General features: G+C 42.1%; 1 protein-coding gene across 2 annotated transcripts in view; it reads right to left on the bottom strand.

The window, feature by feature from the left end:
- PTPN22 (protein tyrosine phosphatase non-receptor type 22) overlaps positions 1-16,365 on the bottom strand; it is a 605,270-nt gene that overhangs the window by 137,681 nt on the left and 451,224 nt on the right. For both annotated transcript variants that reach the window (XM_086923320.1, XM_086923319.1), the window contains exons 16-17: positions 3,477-3,504; positions 3,329-3,376 (exon numbers count right to left, since the gene is read on the bottom strand). In XM_086923320.1, coding sequence (XP_086779446.1) covers positions 3,329-3,376; positions 3,477-3,504 — 76 coding nt within the window. The remainder of the gene's footprint in view (positions 1-3,328; positions 3,377-3,476; positions 3,505-16,365) is intronic.

Genomic DNA, 16,365 nt, shown 5'->3' with positions numbered 1-16,365 from the left:
TGATCTTAGATATTAGATACATTTTCCAGTAAAGATGTAATAAAGGCCTCACCAGGAGCCGCCTCTCTGCTGCTCCGCCCAGGATCCAACTGACTGTCCCACTCACAGCAATCCACACATTCTAATGACGTCACCATCCACACCAACATTCTACTATCACTGGCTGAACAGCAGAGGCAGAGAAACACGGAAGATGTAAGGTAAAAACGTTAGATATACCACTAAAGCACATGCACATTTGTCATTGCCTCCCAAAAAATATTCAAACAGTTTGATAGACACTCAGATTTCAAATTATGACAACATAAACTTAATTTATGTGTGGGATCATCCGCATCTTGTTTGGTTAAAATAATGTAATACAAGCCCACTGATTAAAGCAATATGTGATGACCAGGTATAGCCTTAAATGTTATCAAGTCTTCAGGATGCAGCTTATTTTATTAGAACACATCCTGTTTTATATGTTTAATTCGTTGGTATGTGTTCTCTGTACTCATAATGACTACATCTTATACAATTAACTATAACAGATGACTTTTAATGCTCTCCATGAAAAACTCAGGGGCATATTATCAAGGGGGTTTATCTCCGCTTTTTTGGCTTTAAAAGCCAAGAAAGCGGAGATAAAATTATCTCCCTATTACCTAGCTGTCGCTAACACCAGTTAGTGACAGCTAGAAGGAGATAGCGACCATCTTGGGCCCCACTTTGCATGTCAGTAATATTTATCTCTAATGACATGCAAAGTGGGTGTGCCAAGATGTTAGCGACTGAAAACAGTCGCTAACATCGCTATCTCCTATTACCAACTTTTGGAGATATTCGCGCTAAGCGCGAATATCTCCAAAATCTACCACCTGCCCCGAGCAGTTCTTAGCCATGTTATCCAATGGGAGGTGGATAACATGGCTAAGAGCATTAGCTCGGTAATGCATGAATATCGCTGACTTTTCAGCGATATTCATGCATTGCGGCGATTTTTATCGCATTTGCGATAAACCTTGGTAATACCAAGGTTTATTTGCGGTAAAAATCGCCGCAGCTCAGCGGTAAATATTTCACGCTAACCAAGCAATAGCGATAATTATCGCTATTGCTTGGTAATATGCTCCATAGTTTGAAATCCTGTGAAATTGTAGGCATAGTTTCTTTGAAATCGAGAAAACAAACCTTGCTAAAACAAAGTATTTTATTGCTCACTATTGGGTTGTAGTGCTAGGTTCCTATACGATTAACTATAACAGATGACTTTTAATGCTCTCCATGAAAAACATAGTTTAAAATCCTGTGAAATTGTGGGCCTAGTTTCTTTGAAATCGAGAAAACAAACCTTGCTAAAACAAAGTATTTTATTGCTCACTATTGGGTTGTTATGCTAGTTTTGGAGAACATCTAATATACCAGTCAATCAATCAATAAACCTTTATCTGGTCTAAAGAAAAATAGACCATAAAAGTACATAAAATATTTCACATAATGGTAAACCCACACAGAAGTTTAAAATAATTGTATAATGAGGAATATTTTAAAAGTGTTAAAAAACTATTAAGATACAAGACAAACACGTCAATTAATACACCAGATATCAAGGCCATCTGAGCAGCATGACCCTAAAATTACGAAAGGTGTCAGGTAAGATGCATAGGGGGGAATTTCAAAAGTGATATATCAGAGAGTACATCAGACATCGAAAATACGAAAACAGAAATAAAATTGCAGAACACTGATACAAAATAAAGAATAGAAGCTGCAATTAAAATACCAAGAAGGGGGATAAAGAGAGGGCAAAGACCTCAGATAGTGTCCACCATGCGCTCCTACTATACACCATTAAATAAGCCTTACGCTTCTACCAAGTTCAGTGCACTAAACTGCACTGCGAATAACTTTCTATTAGGCTATCCTAAAAAAGTATGTCTAGTCCTAATTGCTGCTTTTAGGGAGGCACAAATAGAAAAAAACAACTTCAGGGGAGCGCAAGGATTGTAGGTGAAGGAGAGCAGGACTACAGCGGTGAAGGCCTAGCCACCTTTATAGGGGATTCAAAAAGTGATTTTTATGCTATACTGTGCAAATTGCAGAAAAACATAAAGTGCAACAAAGACTGGGCAGTGTGATTATTTTAGGGACAACAGGAGACCGTATCCGTTAAAGGATCTAAAGAATGTTTAATAAAGAGAGACCAGTAGATTGTCCCAGCTAGAAAGCGAAAAAGTAAGGACCGCTCCAATCTGGTCAACTCCAGGGCCAAATACAGCAGGGAACCGTCATTATAAAAAAAATGGTAGTATTGCAACACCAAGGGTTATCAAGTCTCCAGGATGCAGCGTATGTTATTTGAATGCATCACGTTTTATATGTTAAATTCTTTGATATGTGTTTTCAGTACACACAATGACTACATCCTGTTAGATTAACTATAACAGATTACTTTTTATGATCTCCATGAAAAAACATAGTTTGAAACCCTGCTAAAACAAAGTTTTTTATTGCTCACTATAGGGCTGTTATGCTAGTTTTGGAGAAAATCTAATTTATCAGTCATGTTCAGAGTTAATAATTTGAGAATGACAGTAGGACTGCTGATGAGAAATATATTAAAGTAGTGCACTTTTCAGTAGCCTGGCAAGTGGGCTTATTTTTAGAAAAAAATCGAATATTTATTGGCTCTGCAACTAGTTTCATGCTTTGTATAAGGTTGTCATAAAATATACTTCTCCCACTATCTCCCTCAACACCTCTCAGTAACTCCTACAGTCCCAAAATCTTTACTGCCTCACTATCCTCAAACCTGCATGCGCCCCATCTTAATGTCTATGATGGACAGAACAGCTCTCTGTTACACTGTCCAAGTTTTTCAGGTTCATGCATGAGTAATTCATCCACCTAGATGTTTAGTTGTGCATTCTGTGACTTTTAGTCCTGAAGTTATAATGGGACAAACAGGACTACAAGCCCAAGGATGCAAAGCAAAAACCTGGCCTGGATGAGCTACTCATGTGTGGACCTACGAAACTTTATTGCTTTGTAGAGCAGCAGAATGGTCTTCTTTTCTGTCCTGGTCACAGGTATTGCAATCACTTCCTTACAGTAACACATCCTTGTTTGTGATGGGGGTTTGGGAGGATGCCATGCGGGGAATTGGCCATCTAACAGACAAAGGTGGTATGTGAACCCTCCAAAAAGTCCCTTCTAAAGTGTCACAAATGCATCATCTGCCTTTATTGATGTAGCAAGCCTGTTGCAAGATTAGCAAGCAAACAGGCCAGCGCCAAGAGTGTTATGCCAAAGTTTTTTTGGTAAAATCATAAGTATTATTGCTTACCACCAGCCGGTCTGATTTCTAATCGGTTTGTCTGCTCCTGGAATGTGTCTAATGAGGAACAAAAAAATCAGTTATGAAAAGAATCAATTATTAAAACACTTTGATACACAAAAAATAATTGGGAGTTATTATAAGAACATAGATTTACCCGTTTTAAAACTTCTTACTCTCACACTCTGCAAGAAATGAAAAAGAAAAAATAGAATTAAAACATTATTTAAGATTTGCCCTTTCATTATGACAGAAATTTGACCTTTTGTAAATAGAGAAAGTAAAAAAAACAATAAACTGAAAGATTTGACGATAAATTACATAGATTAAGAAAAAAGTGGTTCTGTTGGGTGTTAGCAAAAATTACTTTAAAAGCTCGCTAAAACAGCTCAAAACACAAAACAAGCAAACCTCTCTGAAGGCAAAGTTTTTTATATATTAAAAAACACAAGGATAAACAATACACGGGAATTAATTCATTCCGTGTTAATACTGGTAAATACTTCAAAATTGTGAATAGTGACTGTGGTGAACAAAGTGACTAATACATTGCATATAGTGACACTTATATACAAAATTTGTACAGTAAAACCACAGGGGAAGAGGGGTGGGGGGCGGGGAACTTGAAGAAAAAACTAAGGTGTTTTCTTTCGTTAAAAGGCCAGTATTATGAAATTAGTATTCCAAGGAAAACAGATGGTTAATGTCCAAGTTCCTGGAGCTATCTTGGCCAAGTATGAGCGTCGACGTTTCGACCCTAGTTGCGCCCCAATTGGTGGTCGCGGCGGGTCTTTATCAAGACTGGGGGGCTGAATGGGAAGGGAAAAGAGGGAAAAGGTATCAGAGAGGTGCTAGTAGTTAGCGTCAAAAATGACAGGAGTAGCTCAAGGTTACTTACAAGGGGGTTAAGTCAAATGGTGGGTGAACCTAGATGGAAAGGGATTGTTTAGACCATGTGGAGTCAAACTGTTATAACCACATGATTTCTGCAGATGAAATTACCAGGCAGAGAATGTTTTAAAAAGTGCCTAGGTGATTTTGGCGGAGCACTAAAACCAGGGTTGAATGTGCCTAAGTGAAATGGGTCAGGTGGCTACAGTTGACCTGGTTCAACCTAGTTAACCCTAGGGGACTACTGGTGGGAGCGAGGAATACATAAAGACCATTTAAAAGTGCCTAAGTGATTTACGAAAAACAAAGAAGGGTGTGCCTTGGTGATTTAGACTCAGCCGTAGTCCGAGGTCCAAAATCTGAGGAGAATGGTTAAAACGATATGATCGCTTACCCTCGGTACTTATAATTCAGGATTAAACGTTGGCGATCGGCAAACAGTCAGAGCACCAAAACGATATGTCCGGGGAAAGAGCTCGAACTGAGAAACAGAATGAATGAATGAAACAGTTCTTGTAATTGCACGAACTTAGCCCAGTGGGCATCAAGGCGCCTAAGTCAAATGCAGAAGCTAGCACCCTACAAAGTCCTATTTTCTCATAGGTAGGCCCTCTTAAAGAAGTAGGTTTTGAGAGCCTTTTTAAAAGAATCGATGGACGGGAGAGTTTTTATTTCAGTGGGAATGGAGTTCCACAGCTGCGGAGCAACCACGGAAAAAGCTCTGGCGCCCCACCTGGCAAGTTTGAAACGTGGAACAACCAGTTGACAGAGCCCCGCAGAGCGGAGGTTTCTTGTGGGGATGTAACGCATAAGAAGAGATCCGATAGAAACAGGCACCCGGGACGTTAAATGAGCTCGTTGCCAGGCAACGCGAATCAGAAGTGATGACACACCCCGACTGGCCCAATCAGAATGGAGGCGTGGGCTCAGGAAACGTAATGCTCGTCTCCTCGAGGACGCACTAAGCGTCCGTTGCTGGGCAACTTGGATGGGTTATGACGTACCGGTCCTAGCCCAATCAGAATGGAGGCGTGGGCCCGGGAAACGCGATGTCCGTCTCCTCGAGGACGCACGAAGCGTTGGTTGCTAAGCAACTTGAAAGCAATATGACATTACGTGGCCAGGTGAATCAAGAGCAAATATGCGCTGCAATATGACTGGACTATACTGTCATGGGGTCATGATTAAAGAAGGAATTTTTCCGTAATTCAATGACGTGGCTAATACATTAAAAACCTTCAGTCTCTCAGGAGATAAATATAACGAGATTGCAATAAGGCAATTTGTGTTGAAATCTCCTTATGTACATTCAATTCAATGGTGTGGCTAATACATTAAAAAACACAGGGAACAACATCCAATATTACATTATTCGAGGAGGATGGATGGTTCTAAGCGAAATTGATGTATAGACCAAGTGAACATTCATGTAGACTCATAGAATATGATCACAGTCAAGGAATAAAAGGCAAATTAACGAATTACATCGTTCAGTGGAATTTCAGGAGCAAGAAAATGTCCATATTCAGTCTCAGGGGATAAGTATAGCGAGATTACAGTAAGGCCATTTATTTTGAAATCTCCTCATGTTCATTCAATCCCTGACTCACAGAATTCAGGGTATGGATCCATTTGCACTCCTTTCTGCTCAGTGTAGTAGACAGAGACCCCCCTCTTGGGTTTGTATTGATTTTCTCCAGAGTGCGCCAGCGCATACTTTCAGGGTCATGGTTTTGAGTTACAAAATGGTCTACCATGGATGCCCCTTGCACCTTGCAACAAATCCTGCTCATATGTTGCAGTATACGGGCCTTCCCTTTCTGTGTCGTCTGTCCCACATTGGGTTTATTGCATGGACATAGGACGATATATATGACGTTGGAAGTGTTGCAGTTTGTCAGGGTAGGTAAATTATATGTTTTGTTGTTGTAAGCAAATGTCGGTCCATCCATGCATAGAGGGCATGCTTTGCAGGTACTGCATTTAAAATGTCCTTTCATAGGAGGTAGACCCAGATGGTCTCTGAGGGTTGCTGGTTTTTGTGGTTCCAGGAAGGCTTTAACCACATTATCCTTTATATTCCTCCCCCTCTTAAATGCAAAAAGTGGAGTCACATCAGTATTGAGTTCAGATGCCACCAAGTTCCAGTATTTCTTTATTGTTTTCTTCATAACGTTGCTCCTTGAGTGGAATGTGGTAACACATACTAGGCTGGCAGCGTTGGGTTTTTTGTCTTTAGGGGTCATTAGTTCTTCTCTCGGGCAATACCAAGCTCTTTTCTTAGCCCGTTTGAGGAGCCCTAATGGATAGCCACGTTCACGTAGGGGTTTAGTCAATGTCTCACATTCATCGAAGAAGTCTGTTTTTTTGGTACAGTTACGCCTAATCCTCAAATACTGCCCAAATGGTAAATTGTCCCGTAGATTACGTGGGTGATGAGAGTTATATTTCAGTAGGGTGTTTCTCTCCATGGGTTTCCTATAGAGATCACACAGTATTAGGCCATCCTCTGTTTTGAACAAAAGGTCTAGGAATGCAATGCTCCTCTTGTCATAACTTATGGTGAATTGTATGTCTTTGCACCTTGCATAAAGCCAGAGAAAGAAGTCTTTTAAATCAGCTTCAGAGCCCGTCCAAATCATGATCACATCGTCGATATAACGTTTCCATATTGATATGGAGTTGATGAATGGATTCTCTTCTGTATACAAGTGTTGTTCTTCATACTGATCCATGTATAAATTCGCCAAGCTCGGGGCATAAGTGGCTCCCATCGCTACTCCTTTGCACTGTAGATAAAACTGTTGCTTGAAAACAAAATAGTTACGCTTCATGGCAATCTCCAGGAGATCAATCAAAAAGGAGGTAGGTATCCAATGTGGTGCAGGTCGTTTTTCCAGTACGTCCTGTATGCCCTTGATTGCATTATCCTGGGGTATCGATGTATACAAAGAAGCCACATCTAATGTCACCATGAATTGTGTGGCTTCATCATACGGTTGACCCTCAAGTAGTTGAATGATATGCATGGAGTCCCTCACGTAGGATTTTGTTTCTGGTACCAATGGTTGCAGAAAGTGGTCGATGAATTGGTTCACCGGCTCTAATACAGATCCACAGCCAGATATGATTGGTCTTCCCGGCGGGTTATTTAACCCCTTGTGCACCTTGGGTAGGGTGTAAATAGTCGGAATCCGGGGCTCCTTTTTGATTAGGAAGTCCCTTTCTGGAGGACTCAAAAAGCCCTTCTTAACCCCATCTTCTGCCAAGGTTTCAATCAATGTCTTTATGGTTGCAGTCGGATCCTTGGGTATCGGCTGATAGCTTTCTCTTACAGCAAGTTGACGTTTAATTTTGGCTACATAGTCATCTGTGTTTTGTAGTACAACTGCTCCCCCTTTATCCGCTGCTTTAACGATGATTGAGGTGTTATTACTCAGCTCTTTGAGCGCAAGGTTCTCTTCCTTTGTGATGTTGTATTTAATATAATGTTTCTCTTCAATGCTTATCATTACCTCTTGCATTACAATTTGTTCAAATGCCAATATCCGTTGGCTCACACAGTAGGCACCAGGGGTGAAGGTAGATGGTGGTTTGAACGGAGTAGCCGCCATTTTTGGAGTGTATTCACGAGTTTGAGTTTGAGTTTGAGTTTAAAAGCACTTTTAAAGCGCACGTATACCGGCGGTTTCTTGGCGCTGTAGCTAGCGGGGACTGAGGTTTAAAGAACAGGGAGGGAGGAGGGAACACTTATTCAAAGGACTTTGTGAATAAGTAGGTTTTAAGACTTTTGCGGAATTGGGGATAGAGGGTGATAGCGCGAAGATGAAGGGGAAGGGAATTCCAGAGGGTAGGTGCAAGACTAGCAAATTTTGAGCCGCCCCACGTCTTTCTCCGGAAGCGTGGGATGGTGAGGAGGGACTGGGAAGACAAACGTAGGTCCCTGGAGGGGACATAAGAGACAATCTCAGAGGAGATGAAGGCGGGTGCTAGACCCGAACGGGCCAGGAAAGTGATGGATGCGAGCTTGAATTGAATTCTAGCTCGCACGGGGAGCCAATGAAGAGATTTCAGAAGTGGGGTAGAGCGGTGAAATTTAGGGAGGTTGAAGGCCAGGCGGGCCGCCTGGTTTTGGATCTGTTGTAGGCGACGCAGACTGTATGCAGGGATACCGGCATACAGAGCGTTCCCATAGTCCAGGCGGGACACCACCATGGCCAGAATGATAAGTTTGAGGGCAGAGAAAGTGAAGAAATGGGACACCTTGCGTATAGTACGCAGTGAGAGGAAGGAAGAAGATACCACAGAGCTGACCTGGGAGTGAAGGGTGAGTTGGGAGTTAAGTTTTATGCCTAATGTTTTGACTGAGGAAGAGGGAACAGGAGGAGGGCCAAGAGAGGGGGGCCAGAAGAGGGGGGACCAGGGGCTGGATGAACCACCCGTCAGTACCAACTCGGTTTTATCCGGGTTGAGTTTGAGGTGGTTATGGCTCATCCAGTCCCTGATGTGAAACATGACGGTTTGAAAGTTAAGGACAGCAGAAGGAGAGGAAAGATCAAAGACCAGCTGGAGGTCATCCGCATAATTAAATACGGCGACCTCCATCTGTTGAAGAGAAAAAATAAGAGGGGCGATATATAGATTGAACAAAAGGGGGGAAAGAGATGAGCCTTGAGGGACCCCGCACTGAACTTTCCGGAAATCCGCTGTGAAGTCACCCAGGCGGACAGCCTGGGTGCGGTCGCTCAGGAAGGAGGATAACCAGACCAGGGCAGTCCCCCCGATCCCCGCCGCCCCGATACGGGAAAGTAAGATGTTGTGATCCACCGTATCAAAGGCGGCTGAGGGATCGAGGAGCACAAGGGCCTGGTGCTGATTGGTGTCCATACCCTCCCTGAGGGTGTCGAGAACCGACATGACAACGGACTCCGTAGAGTGTGCGGGGCGGAAACCAGCTTGACGGGGGGCAAGGGCTCCATGTTTCTCCACAAAGGAGCTCAGGGCGCAGGTGACGTGGCGCTCGAGCACTTTGGCCAGAAATGGCAGGAGGGAGATGGGGCGGAAATTGGCAGGGACAGAGGGATCTGCCCCAGGTTTTTTCAGGATGGGCACAATTACCGCAGACTTCAAGGAGCTAGGGACTGTGCCTTGAGCAAGGGAACTGTTGAGGAGGTGAAGGGGGGGATCTGGACAAGAAACAAAGATGTGACGGAGGATGTGGGCAGGACAAGGGTCAAGAGGGGAGCCAGATTTGATCAGAGGCACCAGTGAGGTCAGATTTTCCCGAGTGATAGGTGGAAAGGTGGTCAATTTGCCTTTGGGAGGGGGACATTGAGGATCAACAAAAGATGGGGGAGGTGAAGGGATGTTGGCCTTGATGGTGACAATTTTGTGGATGAAATAATTATTGAGAGAAAGACAGAGGTCTTTGGACGGGGCTGGTTTTAGCGTGGTTCTGTCCGAGAACGCCAGGTTGTGGACGATGGAGAATATCTCCTTAGACTGGTTCTCCGCTGCTAAGATTTTGGAGGAGAAATAAGCTGTTTTGGCCTCCAGGATGCCTTTTTTGTACTGGCTGAGGATGTTGATATATTCCAGTTTCAGAGTGGGGCAGTAGTTTCTCCTCCAAGCCCGCTCCGCGCGGCGAACTGTTAGTTTGGTGGCTTTAAGCTCTTTATTAAACCACCGGTTGGCATTCCTTCCAAAGTAGTACTGTAACCTCACTTTGCGTAAGAATATTTGCAGTTCTAGTTTAGTAGTGAAGGCATCTGGTCTGCTGGTAGGTACAAACGAAAGACCTTTGTTTAGAACACTTCTTTCAGCAGGCGACATTTGGTGGTCAGAGATGTTAATAATAGAGTCTTCAAAGAGACGAGTTTCGGGTATTGCGACTTCCACAAGTTGTCCAGAGTTATTCTGTATGGCTTCTCCCATCACCACTGGTAATAGGATTATTGGTCGCGGTGGTTCTGTTCTTACATCTGCGTGGTTTTCACGGGGGATATTGGGATCATCCCTTTGCGCAGTGTGTGTCACTAGCCCTGTCATATTCACATCTTCTTCTCCAGAGCGAGTTACCATCTGTAGGTTTGTTTCCGGGTTGAGATCTCCCCATGTACCTCTAGCTGGTAGAATCTCACTCTCGTGTTCCCTCTCGGAGCCCCTCTCGGCTTGTTCCATGTTCTTCTGGGTGTCCAACCTTGCTGGGCGATGCCGCCTCGGTTGGATGGGCGGTAGCCTTGGTCTAAAAAATGTTGTTGCGGTGCATCCGATGTTTGCCTGCTTTTGGATGCTCCCTCTTGTTCTGACTCGGATCCACTGCCCGCTGATGAATCAGAGAATGTTGTGAACCTCCTGGGCCCTTGTTTGCCTCTGTTGGTAAAGAAGCCTTGATCGTCCTGCTGATAATATTCGTCCGCCAGGTACGGATAAGTGACTTTCTTGTCGTAGTTGCGGATGTCTTTACTGAGTTTATTCGGTTTTCTATTCAGTGTCACTGTATTAAACTCTGCCAGTATCTTTTCAGCTTTTTCCAATGCCTCTTTAGCGTTTGAAAGCGCACCGTCTTCCAATATTTCTTTTTTTAGATCAGCGATTTCCTGTGTTAGTTTTTTGACGTATTCTATGGCTGTTTCCACCCCTAGCACCATCCAGTGCCTGGAGAAATTATTGAGAATCAACAAAGAGATGCCAGTACTGCACTTTAGTTCAATATTTTCAAATAATTGAGTAACAATCCTCAATTCGGAAAGACCAATCTTTTAGTCTAGTTTCTTATGAATACTTCTTTTTATTTTGGATTTTATTTTTATGTATTTTCTATTTTTGTTGTTGGACCTTATAAACAAAAATTATTTCACAAAAGGAGAGACTTGAAAGGTATATACAAAAACATCCAATATATACAAAAAACATCAAAAATGTCACAACTCAAATATAATGTATATCATTTTGTGGAACATTTGGTGAACACATTAAACATTCAATAGACAACACTGAGTGCACTTAGAGACATAGACATACAAGACTAGACGAATTGGCGACACAGTGACAAAGATAAACTGTTCTGAAGCGAGTGTAAGCGCCCTGTATTTGATAAAGTTTTTTGAAAACAGGTGCGGATACTAGTGCTTAATACAAGACTTATTGGTGAATATTTTCATACAATAGACCATCCAATAATTCAATTTTTGGTTATAGTCATAAGAAGATTGGTCTATTAAGAGAACGGAGGTCAAGAGAACAGGGGTCGACGCGTTTCGAATCCCTTATATAGCAGGGATTCTCATCAGGACCGTGTAGGCTCAATCTACAAAATAAATAAAAAACATTCTGTCAGTCATACTAACAACTCTCAACTTCAAACAGTCAAACACACTCTCAGATCATACCTGCACTTATGATTCAGTGGTCGGTCTCCCAAAGGATGGACTACTCATGTAGCTGTAATGTTGAGAATTCAATGAGCATAATTAGTGCTGGTTTGCCAGAAAAGCGGATAAAAATGATGACATTCATCAGTCTGGGTACCTACATTGATAGGCAATGTGACCGCGTGGTCAGTTTTTATGTTGTGTCAGTTTCTTCAAACGGTTCTGTAATAAAGAGGAAAGATGTCCAATTTACTTTAGCACTTCTGTACTCTGTATTTTAATGGCACGCATATGCTCTTGTTTGGATAACGGGCTCCGTAAGAGCGGGCTCTAGGGTGCACGGATACACTTAAGCTCTTTAGTTTGGCTGCGCGGATCGAGCGGGGTTTCCAGGTGGAGGGTGCGGGGATGAGTGAAATGATTTGGCGTTCGGTGGCACCTCAATAGCTAAATCATATATATTTGTATGTTGGTCCTCGATCCCTGTTTGTTTGCGTTTTAAGAAAAAAGGGGGGAAAAAGTTGGTGGAAAAAATCTTACCGGTATTAGTTCTTCAGGTCTCCTCCATACGCGTCCAAATCCATTGCTGAGGCGCGTTTGTGGTTGTCCCGGTTGACCCGGTTGTAGAAATGGTTGGATCCCGCTGCCTAGGCTTCTGGGAATTGTAGTTTTTTCCGTTTATGAAACGTATTGTACTGATTGCAGTATTGTGTGAGGTTATGGGAAGTGTAGTTTGGTCCGTTTGTGGGGCGCATTGTGCCGGTTCCGTAGGCCAGTTGGATTTTTAGTCATTAATATGTGTTGATTTAGTGCGTTGGAATCCCGTGTAAGTACATTATCGAACAAATGTATGGAGATTGAAGTGAAAGTGTCATTGATATCCAAAGGGTCCACGAATTCTTAACACAGTTGATGTTAAATGGGGGAGAAACCACAACTCTGTTCATAGGTTATAAAGTTCAGACATTTCGTTCAAGCCCCGAGTGGCTGAGTTGAATTTCAGGATCAGCATTGCTTCTCGTTGCTTCAGTTTGGCCTCTAAATCTCCACCCCTCTGGTCATGCTCTAGCTTCGAAATGACAGTCCATCTGAAGTCGAGGTCTCCATGTGACTCGTCAATCCAGTGTTGCACGAGAGGTGCTGTGGTGATTTTTTTCTTTATTCTCGATTTATGTTGAGAAATTCTCTGTCTGATTTCCTGATTTGTTTTTCCTATGTACAATTTGGCGCATGGACATAGGATGGCGTAAATCAAATTTTTTGATTTGCAATTTGTAAAGGTGTTATGTTTCCATGAGATTCCTTCATGTTGGAATACATTCCCTTCAATTGTGGAGTTACAGCACAGGCATGTTCCACACTTCTTATGTCCTGTAACTGGGGGTAAATTGACAAACTCACGTATTGTAGGGGCCTTCTTGACAGGGACAGCTGCCCTGATAATTTGGTTCGCAATGCCCTTATCCTTTTTAAAGGCAAAGAGTGGTTTGGCATTCAACTGTATATCAACGTCCTTTATTAGATGCCAGTTCTGGTGAATGACCTTTTTGAGAAAGTTAGATGATGCCCCAAAGGTAGTAACACACACTGTGCGCTCAAGTTTTTTCTTTTCTTTCTTTCTCAGAAGTTCTTCTCGTAGTGTCCACCACGCGCGTTTTATTGCTTGTTCGACCAATTTAGATGGATAGCCCCAGTCTAGAAGTCTCTCCATGAGCAAGTTTGCATGGTACATATACTCGTCTTTGAATGAACAATTTCGACGTATACGGAGAAATTGGCCTATTGGTAAATTTTCCTTCAAACTGCGCGGGTGGTTGCTTGAGAAATGCAAGGATTTGTTGCGGTCAGTCTCTTTTCTAAAGAGGGTAGTCACCAGCTGTCCATCTGTACAATAGACTTCCACATCTAGAAAGGAAAGTCTTGTGGGGGATGATTGAATACTGAATTTAATGTCCCTTGTGCGACTATTGAGCCATCCATGGAACTCAGATAATTGTTCCGTTGTGCCAGACCATGTGAAGAAAATGTCATCAATAAAACGAACCCAACCTCCTATCCATTGTGAGAAGGGGTTGTTGTTGTGGACGTATCTATCCTCATATTCACTCATAAAGAGAATGGCCAGCTCCGGGGCAAAGGGACAGCCCATGGCTACTCCCTTTATTTGGAGAAAGAAATCCTCATGGAATTTAAAGTAATTTTTAGTCAAAGCCATTCTAGCCAATTCCAAAATGAAGTCCGTAGGAATTCTTACTGGACGATCTCTTTTGTCCAAGAAAATTTCCACCACTTCCAAAGCCTGATCTTGGGGAATTTGAGTATATAGTGAAACTATATCCATGCTGACTAGTAAATCCTGGCCTTCGGTAAATGGTAATTGCTGTAATTTACACAGAAAATCTGAGGTGTCTCTCAAGAAAGATTGTACTGTCAATGTAAAAGGTTTAAGGAAGAAGTCAATAAACTTGGAGATGGGTTCAAAAAGTGAATCGCACCCAGATATTATGGGGCGGCCTGGTGGTGATTTGGCATTCTTATGTACCTTTGGAAGTACATAGAACAGAGGTGTTAGTGGGTATTTGTTGACTAGATAATTGAATTCTTGTTTGCCCAAAAAACCTTGTTCCAATCCATTCTGTAGGATTTTTCCAAGTTCTCTCTGAAATTCAGTAGTTGGATCTGATCGTATTTTCTGATAGCATTCTATGTCAAGTAGCTGTCGATTGGCTTCCGCTATATATTCGTTGGTACCCCAAATAACAATAGAACCGCCTTTATCGGCTTGCTTGACTATAATATTCTCATCATTTCTGAGAGAAAAAAGTGCGTCTTTTTCTTTTCTAGACAAATTATGTTTGGCAAAGGATTTGTTCTTTTTTTCTTCTGATGCAATAGCTGACAAAACAGTTTTTTCAAAGTATATCACTTCTTTAGGTACTTTAAAAGCTGGTGGACAAAAGGTTGATTTCCTCTTTAAACCCGTGGTTTCTGTTTGCGACATTGTTTCTTTGCCTGAAAAAAACGAAATCAGACGGATCTTCCTGCAGAACTCAATGAATTCCAGTTTAAGTCTAACAAAGTCTGGAGGTTTTGCAGGGACGAAAGAGAGTCCCTTTTCCAATACACTTGTTTCCGACGAGGTAAGGACTCTGTTGGAGAGGTTGATAACTGATGAGGTCTCTAGTTCTTGTAATTTTGTCTCCTCGTGGACATCTCCCATGGCTGTTGGTATCTTGTTTTTCCGCGGGATTTCTGTTGGCCTTGAGCTAAAAAAGGCTGTTGTTGTTGTTGTTGTGTATTTTGTTGAAAATTTTGTTGATATTGCTGCTGTTGGTATCCTCCACGTCGATTGAATTGGGGTCTATATGTGCCTGGTTCAGAATCACTTCCTCCTGATGATGATGTGTCTGAGAAGGTTAGGTATTTTGTTCGTGATCGACCTTGGTTGTCCGTGTTTTTGGCCGTGTAAATCCGTCCGGATTTGTTTTTTCTTCAACCGAATTAATTTGTCTGATTCGTTGTTTGTTTGTGCGGTACTGCTGAGAGTAGCGGAACCAAAAGAAGGAGGGTTCAGACAAATTAATTCGGTTGAAGAAAAAACAAATCCGGACGGATTTACACGGCCACTATCTGCTCCAACACCTCAGGTCAGGCACAATACCTACAGGCTTGATTGTCAAAAACATACCCGTGATTTTCACGGAAGATAACATCCACAAAAAAGGTTTCAGCTACATTGAAACCAAATGTAGCAGAGACCTTATGGTCTTAACCATTGAAACCGCACAAAGATTATCCATAGCCCAATTGGAAGAAATCGAAAAATTGGAAACGGAAATTAAAGCAAACCCCTTAATTCAAGATTCTAAAATTCTTCTTGAAAAGGTAGAAAAGGACATCCTGGAATTCAAGGATTATACTGTGCAACAAAAAGAAAACAATTTTGACAGAGACAAACAGAATTTTTCTTTTGAAAAGGCTTATCCTTATTTACAACAGGACTTTTATTCTCGCCCAGAAGCGAGACGCTTCTTTCCGGACAACCAAGGTCGATCACGAACAAAATACCTAACCTTCTCAGACACATCATCGTCAGGAGGAAGTGATTCTGAACCAGGCACATATAGACCCCAATTCAATCGACGTGGAGGATACCAACAGCAGCAATATCAACAAAATTTTCAACAAAATACACAACAACAACAACAACAGCCTTTTTTAGCTCAAGGCCAACAGAAATCCCACGGAAAAACAAGATACCAACAGCCATGGGAGATGTCCACGAGGAGACAAAATTACAAGAACTAGAGACCTCATCAGTTATCAACCTCTCCAACAGAGTCCTTACCTCGTCGGAAACAAGTGTATTGGAAAAGGGACTCTCTTTCGTCCCTGCAAAACCTCCAGACTTTGTTAGACTTAAACTGGAATTCATTGAGTTCTGCAGGAAGATCCGTCTGATTTCGTTTTTTTCAGGCAAAGAAACAATGTCGCAAACAGAAACCACGGGTTTAAAGAGGAAATCAACCTTTTGTCCACCAGCTTTTAAAGTACCTAAAGAAGTGATATACTTTGAAAAAACTGTTTTGTCAGCTATTGCATCAGAAGAAAAAAAGAACAAATCCTTTGCCAAACATAATTTGTCTAGAAAAGAAAAAGACACACTTTTTTCTCTCAGAAATGATGAGAATATTATAGTCAAGCAAGCCGATAAAGGCGGTTCTATTGTTATTTGGGGTACCAACGAATATATAGCGGAAGCCAATCGACAGCTACTTGACA

This window comes from Lissotriton vulgaris, chromosome 5 (assembly GCF_964263255.1).
Source record: "Lissotriton vulgaris chromosome 5, aLisVul1.2, whole genome shotgun sequence".
In the NCBI taxonomy this organism is placed as follows: Eukaryota; Metazoa; Chordata; class Amphibia; order Caudata; family Salamandridae; genus Lissotriton; species Lissotriton vulgaris.
The sequence above is the reverse complement of the archived record's forward strand: the minus strand, read 5'-3'. Positions and strand labels throughout refer to the sequence as shown.